Source organism: Pseudonaja textilis, chromosome 2 (assembly GCF_049901715.1).
Source record: "Pseudonaja textilis isolate UNSWEBS1 chromosome 2, rPseTex1.2, whole genome shotgun sequence".
In the NCBI taxonomy this organism is placed as follows: Eukaryota; Metazoa; Chordata; class Lepidosauria; order Squamata; family Elapidae; genus Pseudonaja; species Pseudonaja textilis.
The window spans coordinates 223,910,109-223,929,702 of NC_141991.1; the positions used below are offsets into that span (position 1 = coordinate 223,910,109).

General features: G+C 36.5%; 1 protein-coding gene across 3 annotated transcripts in view; it reads left to right on the forward strand.

The window, feature by feature from the left end:
* The first annotated feature begins 2,456 nt into the window (after positions 1-2,456).
* TNPO1 (transportin 1) overlaps positions 2,457-19,594 on the forward strand; it is a 50,770-nt gene continuing 33,632 nt past the window's right edge. Inside the window, exons 1-8 of one of the 3 annotated variants that reach the window (XR_015742285.1) lie at positions 2,457-2,629; positions 2,798-2,911; positions 7,465-7,540; positions 9,107-9,256; positions 10,642-10,748; positions 12,674-12,807; positions 15,716-15,797; positions 16,671-16,793. Coding sequence is in view for 2 of the 3 variants with exons in the window: in XM_087927136.1 (XP_087783262.1) it covers positions 2,807-2,911; positions 7,465-7,540; positions 9,107-9,256; positions 10,642-10,748; positions 12,674-12,807; positions 15,716-15,797; positions 16,671-16,793 (777 nt within the window). In the remaining variant the exon portion in view is untranslated. Of the gene's footprint in view, positions 2,630-2,793; positions 2,912-7,464; positions 7,541-9,106; positions 9,257-10,641; positions 10,749-12,673; positions 12,808-15,715; positions 15,798-16,670; positions 16,794-19,594 lie in introns of all 3 variants that reach the window. The other 2 variants (XM_087927136.1, XM_026718177.2) reach the window with 2 other exon arrangements.

The following is a 19,594-nucleotide window of genomic DNA, read 5'->3' on the forward strand; positions in this document are numbered from 1 at the left end:
AAACTTTTATGACCTATCTTGCATTTTGTAGATCTGAAAAGCAAAGGAAAGCTTAAGTAAGATCATAAACACAGGCAGGTTTCAAGTAGAATTGCTCCATCTAATGACCCAATCTCAGTCCCAATTGTAGCTAAAGAAGGATTACCTATACATAGCACATTGTGTTGCTGAACTCAGCCAGTATGCTTGGCTTGTACTTCAAAATGTTATATAAATGGAGAATTTAGAGTTGAATAGACTATGGTTAAATACACTACAGACAGACATTGTGTGACTAGCCAGAGAAAAGCATATCACTTCAGGGATAATTTTCAGTAACCTGAAATGTATGAAGGCCCAAGTTCTGTGACAAATTCCCCCAAACCTCTATGTTTTGTATTTTGGTTTTGAATATTTTTACCAATTGTAAACCATCCAGAGTGTCTGGGAATCAGGTGGCATATAAATTTAATAAGTTATTATTTTCCTTGGAAGCAGGTTTCACAGAACAAACACAGTGTGGCCCTCAGAGGCTATTAAAGAAAAGTGTTTTCCTTATTGGAATTGAATTACTAATTTCATATTAGTAGTACCCTCATCTATCGATTGGCAGACTTAAATCCAGGAAGCCCTCTCTGGCACTTGCTCAACAGCTAACAACAAAGTCTAACAATTTTGACACCAACATGCAGTGGAAAACCAAATGGACTGCTGAACGCCCAGATACAGGCAGTTACGCAGTTGACCCTATACAAAAGATGCCAAGTTTTGACCTTCCTCGCCAGCATTGGTCAACTCTGAACAGGATCCGTACCCAGGACTCATTGTATAAGTGGGGTCTTGTCTCTTCCCCTCAGTGTGACTGTGGGGCTCCTCAACAAAATATCCATCACATTGTGTCTGAATGCCCATCAAGAACTTACACCAGTCCAATATCTGACTTTTTCCAACATAGACCACCCTCTCCTTGAATAATAGGTATAAGTAAAAACAATCTACATAGACTTCTGTAAAGCCTTTGATTCAGTGGTACACGACAAACTACTAAAACTAAAGTCTTACGGTATCTCTGGACACCTGCATTACTGGATAGAAGCATTCCTGTCAAACAGGCAACAAATGGTCAAAATTGGGAGCGTCCTATCAAATTCTGTACCTGTCAACAGTGGTGTCCCCCAAGGCAGTATTTTAGGACCAACTCTTCATACTCTACATAAATGACCTCAGTGATCATATTAAGAGCAATTGTGTTCTCTTTCGCTGATGATGTAAAGCTATTCAACACCACAGACAATACTGCTACCCTTCAAAAAGTCCTCGACTATGTATCAGAATGGTCAAACAAATGGCAACTTTAAATCTCAACAAATAAATGCTCTGTCTTACATATTGGCAAAAAATAATAATAATCAGAAAATAAAATACAGGCTGAATAGTCAAGACCTTGTTGATGATCCAAACTGTCAAGGATCTTGGAGTACTCATCTCTAATGACCAAAGTGCTAGAGCCCACTGTAACTACATAGCCAAAAAGGCATTAAGAGTTGTTAACCTAATCCTAGTAGCTTTTTCTCTGGTAATATTACACAACTAACGAGAGCATACAAAACATTTGCTAGACCAATACTCGAATACAGCTCATCAGTCTGGAACCCACATTACATATCTGATACTAGCAGAGTTGAGAAAGTCCAGAAATATTTCACAATAAGAGTTCTCCACTCCTCTACTCATTGCAGAATACTTTATGCCGCCAGACTTGAAATTCTAGACCTAGAAAACCTAGAACTATGCCGGCTTGGGTCTGATCTAAGTATGGTATATAAAATCATACATTGCAATGTCCTATCTGTCAATGATTACTTCAGCTTCAACCATAACAATACAAGAGCACACAATAGATACAAACTCAAGGTTAACCGCACCAAACTTGATTGCATGAAATACAACTTCAGCAACAGAGTGGTCAATGTCTGGGATACTCTACCTGACTCTGGTTTCTTCCCCAAACCCTAAAAACTAACCTTAGACTGTCTACTATTGACCTCACCCCTTTCCTAAAAGGTCTGTAGGGGGCGTGCATAAGCGCACCAACGTGCCTACCGTCCCTGTCCTATTGTTTCTTTTGTAATGACTGGGTGGACTGGACATTAACATTTGAATCACTATAATAAGTCCATGTATTTGCCATACGCTAAATAAAATAAACTAATTCCATAATAAAATTAAAGGCTTTGCCGGAGAAGACGGAAGAGCTGTTGTGGGGGGAGGGAAGCTTTTTCTTCCATTGAGCCTGCCACAAGTCTCAGTGCTCGACTCCCTCGGCTAGGGCATTCATAGGTGGCATTCGTTCAAACGACTTAGTAGCTTCCTTCCTCGGCTGTTAAGGAAGAGATGCGTGCGCGTTATTCAATCGCCTCTCTTCGGCTTCGACGCTTCCCTCCCTGAGCTGCCTCAGCCAGCCAGCCTTGGCGCAGCTGAGGAGACGAGCAACCTTGGGTGGTGAGAAGGGCTCTAGGACCCAGGGGAACACGGGCAGCCGGGCTCTGGGAGCCAGATTGCAAATTCTTCTCCGTGACTCAGTCGGCTCCGCGCAGCGCATAGTAGGCGGCAGCGGCGGCGGCCGAAGCGGAGAGTCTCGAGCAAGCAGGTCCGTTCGGCTCGCGGGAACAACGGGTCGACCTTAGGGGGGCGACGGCTAGGCGTGGGTAACGAAGAGGACCGGAAGGACCGGGCGCCGCGCTTCCCTTCTAGATTGGGCCTAGCGTCACCCGCCGCGACTGCCGCTAACGGCGGCTCCTGCCTGTTGTCTTTGCAGAGCGCCAAGATGGAGTACGAGTGGAAACCCGACGAGCAGGGGCTTCAGCAGATTCTGCAGCTGCTCAAAGAATCGCAATCCCCGGACACTACAACGCAGAGAGCCGTGCAACAAGTATCCTGCACAAAAAGAGCCGGGCAGGGGGAGCGTCCGGCCGGTCGGACGGGCACCGAAGATAGCGAGGCCCAGCGGCTGGGTCGGTTTGCCGCATGACTCCGACCCCGCAGGAGGTGGGGGAAGGAAGAGCTTAAGGCAAAGCGGTCCGCTCCGCTTTGTCGTGTCTGAATGAGGGAGAGGAGGGTTTCGCCTCCTTAATGCCCTGGAGAGAATAACGCCTCTGGGCCTCCGCTAAGGCGACCGACCGTAGCGGTGATCCAGGCCCAGCCCCCGCCTGGCCTGGCGCGGGCTTTGAATCGCGAAGGAAGCCTGGCGGCGGCGGCGGCGGCGGCGGCAGCGGCAGCAAAGCCATCGCTCTGCCTCCCCCTCCCTGCGCCCAGGCCCAGCACCTGTTGCGAGTCTGGCGCCAAACCCCGCTTTTCTTTCCAAGGCTTGGCCCGCCTTTATCAGCTCCGGTGTCGGTCGCTTTCCCAGGCTCGCTCTCGACCGCTATCTATCGGCCTGTGTCTCAAGCTCGTCTTAGTGGAGCGGTAGATCCGGCCCTCTGTGCCATTAAATTCCTTACGGAAAATCCCAACCGACTCCTTTTCTCTCGAATGATCCTTTGTCGATCATTTAAAAAAAACCTGGCCGAATAAGTCTTTTGTACCCTTGGCTATCTCTTTCTGTCGGGACATTTTGCCGTATATCATTCTTAGCCACCTGAAGTTCTTGTTGGCCCCTCAATTTCATACTGGGTCATATTCAGGATAAGGAAAATAATAAACAAACTGTTAGGCTTTTTAAATTGTTTTCTTTTGGTGCATTGGATCTCTGAAGGCAGTAGAGAAGTGAGTGAAGTGTTAAGTTTCTGTATGTAGAAAATAGTAACTGCATAGATTTTATCATTGGTAATGCTGAAAATATTCTTATCAAAGAAGCTTGCTGTTTTTTTGTTTCAAACTTGTAGTTTTTTACATGTTGGTGAGTGCTATGAGTGTGCTTGTGTATGTAGAATTTTAGGATCTAAATTGTTTTTGCTGCTCAGTGAGGTACAAATTTTGGTACAGACTAGATAGTAAATGCCTGTATCAGTAATTACTGTGCATTTTGTTTGTGCATGTATTTTTTAAAGCCAGGTAGTTTAATTTTAGAAAAGATTTAATGCTAATTCAGGAAACTTTGAATTCTTAGTTTTTACTCCTGCTAAATGAAATTCCATTTGAATAATCTCATAGCCTAAAGTAGTAGTTTAAATGAAATTTAAGTGTAAATTATAAGATAGTTAATGCACAGGAAAATGCAAAAGTATAAAAATACCATATAGTGATTCTCCCATATCATATGGTATGACTATTTACCATTTTGCTTTTCTAGCATATATTCCATAGGTTGTTGATGGGAATACAAATTTAATAGGATTTTGCAAAGATTCAAAAGAGATGCTTTACAGTACGTGTATCAAAATGCATGTGCCTGCATAACCATATGAAGAAAGCTGGGAGAGCTGTTAAAACAACTTTGAAAAAGACAGGGCTGCTTTAAAGATACAAAGAAAAACAATTTATTTGCAGTCCTATGTCATTTCTTTTGAAAGTGTTACATGGCCATAATTTTTTTTAGATTTCCTAAATAAGACAATTGTCTTATTTTATGTAAAGTACAACACAGATAGTAGATTTTCTTGTTGGGTAAAGTACTGTTTTTTACTTTTTAATTTAATCATCTTAACATATTTCTTGAAAAGGAATCTTTCTTAGCAGTTTTATATTTACTGTTTTATATAGGTAATGCTCAACCTAAAACCATTTGTTTAGGGACAATTCAAAGTTACAAAGGCATTGAAAAAAAACACCTTATGATCATTTTTCACACTTAGGACCATTGCAGCCTCCCCCATGGTCATGTGATCAAAATTTGGATGCTTGGCAACAAGCAGTTTGCCAACAGTTGCACTATCCCAGGATAGCAATAGCACTTAGACTTATATACTGCTTCATTATGTGATCATTACATCATCATTTGTAACCTTCCCAGCAGGCTTCCGACAAGCCAGTGGGGAAAGCAAGAATCATTTAATGACTGAATGATTCACTTAGTAACTACAGCGATTTGCTTAACAACTATGGCAGAAATTTGAAAAATCAGATGTGACTCACTTAAAACCATCTTTCCTAGCAATAGAAATTCTTATTCCAATTGTGGTTGTAAGAAAAAAATTACCTACATAGCTAAATTTTGTTTAAATGGATGTTTTATTATTATAATATTAAATTGCCACCTATGTTACCTTAAGACTACCCTAGGTGGCTTACAACAATAAAATAAAAACATGAAATAAAAAGGAAGTTTAAACAAAGCCAAAGTAAAATAATAGAACAATGAATAAAAACAAGAAAATACATCAATATAACTAGTGAAAAAGATGAATGAATGGGAAGCAAACAATGGGGGAGGATACGTGGAGGCTATTGTCACATGTCCATAGGAATGTGTTGATTCATTGAACGACTGCAATTTTTGCATAAGGACCAGAGGGTTTGCTTAAGGATTGCTTCAAAAAAGGTCATAAAAATCGGGTCAGTTGCGGGGGTGCCTCAACTTAGAAACCATCATAACTTATAACAGTAATTCTGGGTTTCATTACATTCTTAAGTTGAGGACTATTTCTATATCCTAGAAATAGTTTGGAATATGTTACATGTAATATGCCCTCTGTTTAAAAAAAAACCTATGACTGGTAGATATGTTGACAAAGCATATTCTATTCCTAAATTATTTAATATAGCAAGGGCCTGGTAGGCCATATAGCAAACGATGCTCTCAATAAATCTTCTGTCAGGATACTTTCTGTTATTAAAACCCAGACCTCAAATATTTTATACTAGACTTGTCTTGAATCCAACTTATTTGCTAGACTGTTTTTCTCCTTTTATGTAGAGCAGCTTATTTCTATATTCTGAGTTGCTTATCAATGGAAAAAAATGACATTTTATTGTCTGCAGCTTACTGTCATAGAATACATATACTCTACCTGTTTTTATCCACATGCTGGATTTATACACTATAGTAAGTCATAGTGTGATTTGCTTGGTTTGGGTTTAGCATATTAATGGAATCTGTCTATTATATTTTGTAATCCTCTGTGTGTGTGTGTGTATTATTTGTAGATGAGTAAAACCAAGGTACTTCAGTATTTAAACTCAAACTGTTTTTAAAGAGATGTTTGATATGCTATTGTTCAATATACTAAACTGCTGTTTTGTAAGAAAAAGCAATTCCTTTTCTTTCTGGTGACATGGGTCAGAAAATATTGCAATCATCTATGTATGTCATCAATACACACAGTGATGTTTTCTCCAAAGTAACTTCATTTGAATGCTCACCTCTATAAGGCTGTATAGAATCACAGCATTTAAGTTAGTACAGGATTTTACCAAATTAGACTTTATGTAAAAGACTCTAGCTTGCTTTGTTTTTTAATTTCAGATAGTAATTTTAGACATTTACCTAGCCTTGCTGAATACAGCTATGATAATAGAAGTAGAATGTAGCCTATTGCAAATATCTATCTGCACTTAATCTGATTATTGAGTAGGTGTACATAGGGCACAGCTATAATATAATTCAGTATATGAACATTATGGAATGTAAACAAAACGTAAATTTTATTAACATATTTATAGAATTCCTCAAGCTTTACCAGTGTCTGTACCAGGAGGCAATTAAGAATCAGTCTGTTACATGTTACTACTAACATTTGAAAATAATACAGGAGATAGATTGATATCATTTATATTAAATCTCATTCTGCTTGAAAGTTCCCTGAATATATCTGCCATCTTAAATAGGAGAAGTAATTGAAAAGGATTTTATGTGCATCCAGTAAAGCTGCTGTGTGGTAGTGGTTAAGGCATGGAATTGTCAGTGGGGAGTCCCTGGTTCTAGTCTTAAGTCTGATCCATGAAAACTACTGCTTACCTCAACCTAATCTATCTCAGAGGATTGTTACTGCAGGCGGGGAAAAAGTTACATATACTACATTGAATTCCTAAAGGCAAAGTGGGTTAGAATGTGGTATTAAAGGCTAACTCTGTCCATAGCCTGAAGTTTGATCCTGACTGGCTTTAGGTAGATTCAGCCTTCCATCTTTCCCAGGTCGGTAAAATGAGGACCCAAATTGTTGGGGATAATATGCTGACATTTTCAAACTGCTTAGAAAGTACTGTAAAGAACTATGGAGCAGTATTAAGTGCTATTGCTATTATTAATTATAAAGATAAGTCTTCATAGGAAAAAGAAGATGCAGGATGCTTTTTGCATTCTGCTTGGATTAGTGTTACTAATAGTTTTGGGATAAAAAATACCAGTCATTTAACAAGAATATATGTGATCTATTTTGAATTAGCTTTCTATTTAATGGCTATGATCCTGATTAAATTTAGTTGGTAATTAGATTGTTGAATTTCCAGTAGTGGGTTTGAAAAAAAAAACAAATTAGTTTCACTCATATTTAATAGAATTTTGCAGTGTTTCATATCTTCCATGAAATACCTTTAACAAAACTTTAGAAACTGGAACAACTCAATCAGTATCCAGACTTCAACAACTACCTGATATTTGTTCTTACAAAGCTAAAAACTGAAGGTGAGTTTTATGTTAATTGTACCCAGTAATTACATAACTGTAGATTAATTAGGTCAGAATTTCAAAGGTCCCTGAGTACTTTATTCATCAAAACTTCACTGATTGTTTAGTTCACCAGACTAGATTCTACTAAAATATTTTTCTTTATTCTGTGAACAAAAACAATTGCTCAGAAATAAATGGAATTTATTTTCAAATAAATCTGTTTTGAATAATATAATACATATATTGGACAGTACCAACCAACATTCTAATAATTGCTAAAATATCCTTCCATGACCACGTCTTTAAAATAGTATGCTAAACATTTTATCTTCTGAAATTGGTTTATGGATAAGTTATCAGTGTCAACTAACTACTTCATGCCCATTTTGGGTTTACTGTAATTTAACATGAATAGGATGAATTATGCTCTACTTTCTTTAAAAATAAATTTTTCACTTATGCACATTTTCAAAAATAAATGTATTGTTCAGTCTGTCTAAAATAAGTTTAATTATACATTAAATTGGATTATGTACATTAAATGACATTGAATCTATGTATTCATATCACTTGATAATGCCAATATAAAAATGTCATTTGTCCCATTTTACATAATTTGTGTGATGAATCTATGAAATAATTTGCATGATATAGTAAAAAATAAAATTGAATAAAAATGGTCCATTCCATTTGAAGATAGTCCATCAAGATCTGGTAAATTGATATTTAATTATTTTTGTGTTGTATATGGTTGAAAATTGAAATTGTATTAAAAAAATCAGTGTAGTATGCATAATGTTGAATTGGAGCTTAAAATACTCATTGCAATCATTCTGGAAACATTTGGAACTTCAACTATAGGTTGGAATATAATTTTGAACAATCCTAACAAGAATGGATTAATCCATTTCAAGCTCAAAATGTTACCTATGTCTCAAATTCTAAATAGAGCATTTTTTTCAGGATATACTGTAGTAAAAGTATATCCATTCTTTTGTGAAAACTGCCACAGAAAACTGGGTGTATGTGCTTGGTAGTATGAATGCTGTCGTTGATAAAGCAGAACGTACTTTGCAAGACAAAGTGTTCTATTTTTAAAAATAAATTTTCTAACTAGCTTATTTGGTATAATAATTTCAGAGGTCATAGATTTTCCTATCAGGTTCCTCTATTAACATAATATTGGGAGTCCCAAAGGTGCTTTTTTAAGAGGCAGTTGGACTTTCTCATTTTCTTTGAAGACATTTTGCTTGTCATCCAAACTTTGTGAATCTTCCAAGAAGCTTGGATAAAAAGCAAAATGTCTTCAAAGAAAAAACAGAAAGTCCAATTGCCTCTTAAAAAGCATCTTTGGGACATGACCTGGATGACTAAGAATCTCCATAGACATAGTCTTGGGAAATACTGGCCAACTAATATATCTATGGAGTCATACAATTTAATATTATATTGTAATATTAAATAGTGTGTGTGTTTGTGTGTGTGTGTTCAAAAATCATTTCATGATTTGAATTGTGCTTGCTCCTAAGTAGGTATATGAAATACATAGGTTAAATGATTTTTCTTTAAAACTTATTGCAGATGAACCAACAAGATCACTAAGTGGTCTTATTTTGAAGAATAATGTCAAAGCTCACTTTCACAACTTTCCTAATGGAGTAACTGATTTCATTAAAAGTGAGTGCTTAAACAATATTGGTGATTCCTCTCCACTAATCAGAGCCACTGTAGGTGAGTCATGAATATTTATTTATATACTGTTTCTTTATGCTAAATAAACAAATTGTAACATAGAAATGTAAACAGTTTTTAAATGTGTTCTAAAGGACTGGATCTTTTTCTTTTTTTCAAAAACTTGTGTGGGTAATTGATTGGTTCAGATATAGATATGTTAGATGGCTATTATACTAGTACATATAATCATGTGTTTATTCAATATTTATTTCCAACAAATGTATTCCAAGTCTTCTGCTTTTACTTTGTTTCATGATAAAAGTGTAGATGATTATTTTAACTCTTTTAGATGTGGGATAACATGACAATATGAATTCCTCATGCATATTATCAGAAATAATATTTTAAATTTTAAAATATCTTCAGTATTAAAAAGTTTTACTTTTGCATTTACTTGACACAGGATCACTGTTCTGCTTCAGGGAATATGATTTGAACATAGAAGAGCCTTGAAAGAAATATGTGAAAGCATAGGAAAGGACTTGTTACAAACATAGATGCCATGATTAGCTTTAGTGTTGCTACCTTGGGGTTTATGCTGTGGTTTTCATACAAAATCCTTTTTTCCCTTTATAATATTTCAACTTGGTGCCTTCCAGCCTTACTGATAATAAGAAAGTTTTAGTTTCCAATAAATGAAAACCACAAGTTCTCCATTCTTGTCCTAAATGAGCAACAACATTCCTCCTAAATCTACAAATTCCCAAATCTTTGGGGAAAGTGAGAGGTATTTTGGAACAAATTTGGATGTGCCTGTGGGAATAACAACAAGGAAATCCCTGTTGCACAAACAGAAGTTATTTTACTTATTTCATTGTCATAATGGTTTCTACCTCCAGAATATAGAATTCGAGTATCTCTACTTATCAGTAGTTGAGAAAGGCAATTGTTGACCATTCAGATGCTGTTGTATTAAATCAGCTCTATTAGGGATAGTAGAATTGGAGACTTGATATATTTGAAGAGTGAAAGTTGATCACCAAAGAACTGCCTTTGGTTCTTACCTTCAGCCATTTGAGCAGATTTTCCCATTCCCTTCCTTAAGCGTATATTCTAATTGTATAAATAGAATTGCATATGTCATCGACTTGTCTACTGTTAAACTAATGTTTTATGGCTTCAAGAAATCTGAGAAGAGTACAAGGACATTTTTTTGCAGATTAGCTTTCCACTCAGCTTGAATATCAGCCTATATTTATGTTTAAAATGTATGTGTGTATATACTTCTTTACAAACAGACTGCTTTATCTAGTCACTTAAAGAGATAAAAGTTTTTAAATCTTTTCTGTTGGCCATTCTTATTTATGTATTAATTTTTATATTGTTAAATTAAAGCAACTTATTATCAATAACTTTTTAAAATTTCCTCAAACAAATTCAAGGTATCTTGATTACAACCATTGCCTCAAAAGGAGAATTGCAGAACTGGCCTGAACTTTTACCAAAGCTTTGTAGCCTGCTTGATTCTGAAGACTACAATACTTGTGAGGTTAGAGTTTGCTTTTTCTAATTAAACTTGTCTTTTTATTTGAAATATGTCAACAGTGTGCTAATTATTATTTTTACTACTTTTATTTTTTTCTACCTGGAACTGTGAGGTGGGTTAGGCTGAGAAAGAGTGACTGACTCAAAGTCACCAGCCAGCTTTCATGCATGAAGCAGGAGTAAGAACTCACTGTTTTCCAGTTTCTAGCCTGGTGCCTTATCAACTAGACAAAGGATCTTCAAACTTGGCAAGTTTAAGACTTGTGGATTTCCACTCCCAGAATTCCTGAGCTAACGTGACTGGAGGCGGAATTCTGGGAGTGGAAGTCCACAAGTCTTAAAACTGTCAAGTTTGAAGACTCCTGAACTAGACCAACTTGGCTCTCAGTGATCTTTTACCATGGATATGGGAAGATTTTCTTAGATTCTGTCATGAACCTTGTTGCTATTTTTTTTCCTCCAGCAACAATATTACTCTTCTTTGAAAAGTAATAGAGTATCCTTATATATATACTTATATATATATATATATAAGTAATATATCCACCTGTTAATGGAAATGTATGATGGGAATTAAATCATAGGCAGTTTCTTCGCAAATGGGGTCATAATGTTCCACATATTATTAAGCTAATTTTGACTTTTTGGTTAATTTTCTAACAATTCTTATTGAAGGAAATAAGCTGTATTAGCAGGGAGAGCCCAGCTAGATTAGGGCCTGGTGCTGTGTTCCGATACCAGAGAGGCTTCAAAATAAGAAGGGAAATAAAAGCTCCCCAAAGTCCTAAAAATCTCCATAAAATTAATAATACTAAAGGAATTAAAGTTAGGGTTGACACTTAAAGTCACACACACACACGATAATGACCGGCTTCAAAAAATAAAATACAAAATATATAAAAGAAAACTTACTAATACCATTGCATTGTTGTAAAATATTGTAAAAACTGTGCTAAAGAAACTATTGTTTCATCCTTTTGTAATTGAAAAATGTTGCCTTTTCTAGGACATTTTCTGCAGTTAGGGGAGATCTTAGCTGATTAACTAAAGAAAGCATATTGTTGCAACAATAAAGACATACTCGCCTATTCTGCCCTTGAAGATCACTTGAAAGTTACATTGGTTCATCATATGATAGCATGCATACATACTGTTGGTCACCTTCAGTTTACCCATATTATCTTGATGTAATACAGACTTCACTAGCTCACAATTTCTTTCCAGGAGCTGCTTGTCACTTTAAAACACTACATCAGAATTCCCCCAACTTTTCCCACTTTGTGGACCAGCCCAAGGTGGGAGGAATGAGATGGTTTTGTGCTACAGATGGGCAAGAGTGTGTGTCCGCGGCTCCACCACTTCCATGGTCTGGTTCCAAAAGGCTCAAGGTCTGGTAGTGGGCTGTAGGTCAGGGTTGGGGACCCCTGCCCTACATGACATTGAGGACAGGTTATTTGCAAGACTGCTCTTTTCTGTGAGTGTCTGCTGGCCTCACCCTGTCTGATAGGGTGGGTGTCCTTTTCACTTAAATGTCGCCATCTGACCTAGATCTTTTCCCTGCTCTGTGGATCATCCTTCAGCTGGGGATCTGGTAATCCTCACCCTTTTAATCTTTTGGAAGTCTGAAGAGGGCTTGTTCTTCCCCTAGGGATTGGGGTCAGGTAGGTTGGGAACCTGTGGATGATTTTGTTGGAGGAATCCAAGTGAGATGGATACGTGCCTTTTTCTTTTGGATTTATAGTTTTATTGTTTCTTGGTTTTATTGTTGTTTTCAGCTGTTTAGAATTCTGTTTTAAGAGGGGTAGCTATAGAAATCTTTCCATTAAATAAGATGTCTGCTGTATTTGAAATTCAGCCTGCAGTGAGAAAGTAATGATGGATCTGATGTCATTATATAAATATCAAAAAAGACAACAAATTATTTTGTAGGGTGCATTTGGAGCTCTTCAGAAGATCTGTGAAGATTCAGCTGAAATCTTAGACAGTGATGCTTTAGATCGTCCCCTTAATATCATGATCCCTAAGTTTCTACAATTCTTCAAACATAGCAGTCCAAAAATAAGGTAAGAAATAAAGTTCTTTAGTCAATTCTTTCAAAAGTTTTCAGGGAAGCATTTTAAAGATAGCTAACATGAGTGTACTGCTGAAATTGCAATAATCTATTTATACACAATGCTGGGTAATTTACAAAGGTTGTAAAAATAATAGGAATCAATTAAATCACAAATAGAAATGGCCAGGCCAAGCAAACCAAATAATGGGCTGAAAGGCCTTTGGAATAAGCAGGGTCTTCAAGGATCTTTTGAAGGCAGACCAGCATAAGGCTATGTAGACTTTGCAGGAAAGAAGTATTCTAAGAGGGCAGACTCCACAACAGAAAAAGGATCCTCCTGTGCTCCATTAGATGACATTTTTAAAATAGATCGGACCTGAATGCCTACCCTGTTGGATCTTACCAAATGGGCAGAGACAATTGGAGACAGGTAATCCTTGAAATATCCATGCCCTGTGTCATGCAGAGCTTTTTAGATGGCAATCAGCACTTTGAATTGCATCCAAAGCCCCAATAGTAACTATACATTTTTCATAGCAGCGTTATTTTCTTTGCATAATCTGACTTATTTTAATCTAGGTTGAGGCCTTGAAAAGTCATTTCATTGTATTAGTTCATGTGCCACAAGTTATTCTGTTCACCTGTTCATCTGAAAGGTGTCTAAATTTTGCATTCTGGATATTATCAATCCGTATATCTTGAACTTTATATCAACGATCACCAACTAGTGGTCCACGAGAAAATTTTGGTCTGCAGAAAAATGTCACCCCCAGAGCACCCCGCAAAGCAATTAATCCAGGCTACACGGGAACCCACATGGCCTGCCCTCCCTGCCCACTCACACCTTACCTGGCAAACTTGTCTGCTAAGTTGCTATTTTTCCTTTTTCCAACCATCAACTGTTCTGCTGTGCCGGAAGATTTAGATTAGCTAGAAAGCAGGAAATGCTTTCTAGTTAATCTTTAGATCTTCCTTAGGACTGAAGCAGTGCAGACTCAGCTAGCCAATGGCAGAAACACAGATCTCTAAGTGAATCTGTGAGCCACTCAATCTGCCTGCCTGCTTTGCCTGATTTTGGGTAAAAGTTACTCTTTTTAATAAAAAATTCAATATTTACATACATAGTGTCTTGTGAGTTAATTTTGTGAGTTTTCTTGCTAGTAAATTTTATGAGTTTGCTTGCAAGCAAATTTTATGTGACAAGCTCGGGTAGCTGATCTCACAGATCTCTGATTCTGTGAACCACTCAATCTGCCTGCCTGCTTTGCCTGATTTTGGGTAAAAGTTGCTCTTTTTTATAAAAAAAATCAATATTTACAGAAATATTTATAATATTTACATACAAGCCATGCCCAGCCAGTCAAATGGCCAAGCCACACCTACAAATTAGGCCACGCCCACAGAACCGGTCGTTAAGAAATTTGAATCTCACCCCTGCCTCTGTGTGTGTGTGTGTGTGTATGTGTGTGTATGAGAAGGCGGGGAGGGAGGGAGAGAAGAGAGATGTTACATCAGATTCTCTCTCTCTTTCTCCCACCAACATCAGCAAGCCACCGTTAGTCAAAATTCATATTAGTGGTCCCCGGGATTTAAAATTATGAGTTTGGTGGTCCCTGAGGTCCAAAAGGTTGGCGACCCCTGCTTTAGATGACAGCACTTACCATTTTACTAGCCCTTAGAGACCAATAAATACTTCATAAAAATGAAGGTATCCAACTAGAGTTTCTTCTACTAAGTAAGTCTAATATAGAGGTGCTCTCCTAATAACAGTATGGCTATAAAACTACAAGTAGTCCTTGAGCTACAACAGTAATTAGGCTTGGTATTTCCATCGTTAAGCATATCAGTTTAATACAGAAATAAGATAGAAGTATGACATTAGATAATTGCGTCACTTAGCAACCACAACTCCAGGAATTTTCATTGCTGTTGTTAGTTGAATTCCATTGGTCATTACCTGAGGACAAACTACAGTCCAAGCCATTGCAGGCTTAATCCCTCCCAACGCCTGAGCTTCAGTTTCTTCTAAGATAAGGACTGCCTATCTTCTACTCGCCTCAGCTGCCTATTCCACCCCCCCCCCCGGTGCATTTTTGGCTGCCCTGCACCCTGCCTTATAGGGCAGCAAACAGCACCAGAATTTCGTGGCTGTGGTGTCGTTTGCCACTCTGCAACTCAGGCTTCTTGGCTCACTGTAGTTCTGGGGCTGCAAAAAAAAACCCCTGAGCCACAGTACAAAGCCGCAGCCATCCCTGGAAGCCTCAGCCACCTCAGGCCAGCTTAGCAGCATGGTGGGTGCAGCTGATTCAGGAAGCGCTAGCCTGTCCCAACAAAGTAGTGCAGAGCTGCAGCCCCAGCCCAATGCCTCTGCTGACAAGGCATGCTTGCCCTGGCTCTTTGTGAGGCAGCAGCTGCCTTATGAAGGGCCAGGCATGCTTGTCGGCAATAGGAGCGAGAAGACTGCGAAGGTCAGCTAGGATGGCAGGGGCCATGAAGTGCAGGGTATTGAAAGAGCCTAGATGGAGCAAGAAGATAGGGGGTGGGGAAGTTTAAGAGGACCTACAGTTGTAAGAGACTGTACAAGTGCCCAGATTTTAATCACATGGCCACAGGTTGCTGCAATAGTTGTAACTTCAGGGATTGGTTGCAACTCCCTCATTCAGCACGACCATAAGTTTGGCCACTGAACAAATGATCATTGTGTGAAAACTACCTATATAACTAATATAGACTGTTTTTGACATTTCTGAAACTTCAAGATATGCAATATACCCATATGCTTTATTCATAATATTAAATAGCAAGTTATTTTTTCCCTTTGCAAAGAGATTGATGTTGAGTTTAATTCTAGGTAGTGGCAAATTTATTCCTTCAGCTTTTTACAGTAATATATAATTTTTTTTACCTTATGTTAATAGGTCCCATGCAGTTGCTTGTGTCAATCAGTTTATCATCAGTAGAACTCAAGCCCTTATGCTGCACATCGATGGATTTATTGAGGTGTGTGATTCATATTTGGACATCTTGTGGATAATTATGATGTATTTCTCTTTTTCTGAATGCCATTTTCCATTGCTTCAAAATAGTCCCATTTGGATTGAAGAGAGAGAAAGTGGACAGTAATATTTCTTTTTTTTTCCTTGATAAAGTGTGGTAACAATTACAAAAATACTTTAAAAAGCTGAGCCAGTAACTCAGCTTTTTTCTCAGCTTTTTTCTAACTCAATTTAGAATTTTCTTTCAGTTAATAATTGAGTTGTTTGTCAGACATTTCTAGGGCAAAATTTTCTGACTTTTTATTAATGTCTAGCCAAATAAATGGTCTAAATAGTATCTATTTCTCTGACTTACATCTATGCTGGTGTCTGGTTGATGAGGGTAATAAAGGTAATAACATCACTTTGTCTACTTTTAAACTTACTATTCTCTGCCCTGGCAGAATTGATTGGTATAACTTGGCTTGTAAATGTTTCTGCAATACATAGCAATCACTTTTATTTGTAATTAGCTGATCTGAATGATGTTAAGCATTAGAAGAGACAGCTTCCTATATAAATTGATACAGTTCTGTCTTATCTAAGTTAAGTATCTAAGCTGAGAAAACTTTATTCATGGTTTAGATTTTGTTATGTTTATAATCCAATAAAATGTCTGCATTGTTGAATTAATAGAGTGAATATTGTTCTATGACAGTGAGGTCTAGAAAACTCTTTTAAGTCCATCATTTTTTCCAAATAATGTAGACCACTGAAAGCTGGTAATATAAATTTTAGTTCATAGTTTATCTATCTATCTATTTTTCTTTCTATCTATCTATCTATCTATCTATCTTTATCTATTAAACATTTCTAGTTTTTGATTCTCCTTTAACAGAATCTGTTTGCATTGGCTGGGGATGAGGAGTCTGAAGTACGTAAAAATGTTTGTCGGGCTCTGGTAATGCTGCTGGAAGTTAGAATGGACCGTTTACTTCCTCATATGATTAGTATTGTTGAGGTAACATTTTGCATTTATTTAATGAAATGTTTTAAGATGATAACGTTCTTTGAAATAGAGATTTTTGGCAGATGCAACTTTTCCATTATTAAATATATCAAAATGCTTGAAAATCAAATCTGGCATTCAGAATTATTTCTTAATATTTTCCTTACATTTGTCTATTTTCTCTTAAGAGCACATGCATGTGTCTGTGTGTATTGCTTTAGTATACAGCACAAAAGTATACAAATACACACACACACACACACACACACACACACAAAATCAGTCATTTTTCAAACACTGTTGATCACAAAGTCATTTCATAAACGGACAGTAATATAACTACTAATTACTAAAACTAATTTAATATTATAAATCCAATCTGCCCTTATCTTTCCATCATAAAATAATATTCTTATTTGCTATAAACTGTAATCAGTAAATCCATAGTTCTTCCTACTGGTTCTTTCTACTACATCATTCAAAATCACATTCACATCTTTTTTTTCCCAAAACCATACTAACAAATATGGAAATAAAAAATAAGAAATCAAAATAGGATGATAGTGAAGCAGTCCCATAGCAAGTGACGTGTCCATCATTTTCTTCTTCCAGTATAATGAAGTTGACTACTTCAGACATTATCTGGGATGTCCAATAAATATGTTTTGTTAACTAAAGATCATCTTAAGTTCATTAGAAGTATATGCCATATTCTTTAAAATCCGTAACCAATATTTTCTTAAAATGCAGTATTTATATAATTTATTCCAAATATTTGCAGATAATTTTGTACACCTTAGTAGCAATACTTTTAATCCTCTCCCCATTGCCAGCGAGATGAACAGTGAACAAATTTAAAGAAACAAGGAAATTTATTATGTAAAAATTAGTTTCTTGTTAAAGATGCAGCTTTAGGTTTATATTGTCAGTTTAATAAATATTGTTAACTCTTGGAAGGACCCTAAATATGATATCTGAAAAAAAAACTGCATGTAAAAAACTGATTTGCTATATTTTGTGGAAAAAGAGAATTTTCATGTCAGCAATCTGAAATCACACGCACACACAAAAAGAAAAAAAAAGCTGTAAAGACCCCCTTCAAAAACAAAACAAATCCAAAAACAGAAATAGGAAAGGAGAGTATTTTTATTAGGACATCAGATCCTCTATTTTCAGTCTTTCCCAATAATAATATAGAATGAAAATATAGAGTAGGAACAATCTCCAAAGCGAAGGTGACTCATTTCCTAGAAAATAAAAGAAGAAAACATTGGAAAAGACGTATGTCGTTACTTCAGATGATTCCAAAATAGTAAAATTTATACAGCTTCCGCATCAAAACATTTTATCCTAGAATCCAAGAATAAACAATAAGAATAGCAATAAAAGAAAAAGAAGAAGGTTTTTCTCATTTTGGTTAAATAGAATAGAATACAATACAATACAGTACAATACAATACAACACAACACAACACAACACAATAAAACACAATAAAACAGAATAAGACAGAATAAAACAATAGAATTCTTTATTGTCCAAGCATGGTTGGACACACAAGGAATTTGTCTACGGTGCATAAGCTCTCAGATACATAACAAATATAAGTGATGAATCATGATCATAGTCATAATCATTATACGAATCGTAAGATACAACACTTAGTGATAATCATAGGATACTAAATAAGCAATCAAAATCATACTAGGAAACTAAATGAAACAATATACATTGTAAAGATAGAAGCAACAAGGTTATAGTCATAAGTAGAAAGGGAGATAGGCAATAGGAAGGATGAGAAGAATAACAGTAATACAGTCTTAGTAAATAGTTTGACAGTGTTGTGGGAGTTAGTTGTTTAACACAATTTAGTTGTTTAGCAGAGTGATGGCATGTGGGGGGAAAACTAAAATGAGTTTTACTAAATAAGTTCCCCTACTGAATCCATTTTCTGAGACAGATTTGGAAAATTATTTTTCTTTTACATTCTGTTCCCCAAATTCTACTTTCTAAGTTCAATGCAGAACATGATCCTATATTTCTCAAACATCTAAGATTAAGACAAAGTCTTTCTACAGAATGGGAATGCAAACTCACAGGTAATCAATTTCAATGAGATGCTACATCAGTTGCAATAAAAACAATTCTTATGCATAGAGGTAATTCTCTACTTATAAGTGATAGTTTAATGACTGTTCAAAGTTACAACAGACTTCACTGGAGGTACTTATGGCCTAAATTTGAAATTACGATGGTCAGACACCACCACCACCCCAGCAGTCATTTGCAGCATCCTGTGGCTATGTGCCCTGTTTTATGACAGATTTGCTACAAACCAGAATTTACTTCGTGTTTTGGGCAAAACTGGTCCATATCAAATCATTGGTTTGCTTAACGACCATTGCAAAAAAGGTTGCAAAATTGAGCCAGTCAGGTGAATAACCTGATCTACCACTATCACTATTTAAGAATAATGGTTCTATTATGGTCGTAACTCAAAGACTATGTGTACATTTATTTATAATTTACCATTGACCTTGCTTGGTGTTTTAAAGCTTGTTTAGGAATTATAAGGTATTTCTATAAACATACTGTGGATAGACATTTCATCTTGAACTTTCACCATTGTTTCGTATTGTATATTAGAATTTTTAAGCTAAGACTGATGTGAATCTCTCACTATAATTTTTTTTCAGTCTGCTACTGTCTGATCTAAATATATCCCTGCTTCAGCTCCCAAAAATTCCAGTAGACATAGAATGAAGTCTTTATATGCCTAGATTTGATTTTTCTAAAAGTTTATGAATTATGAGGA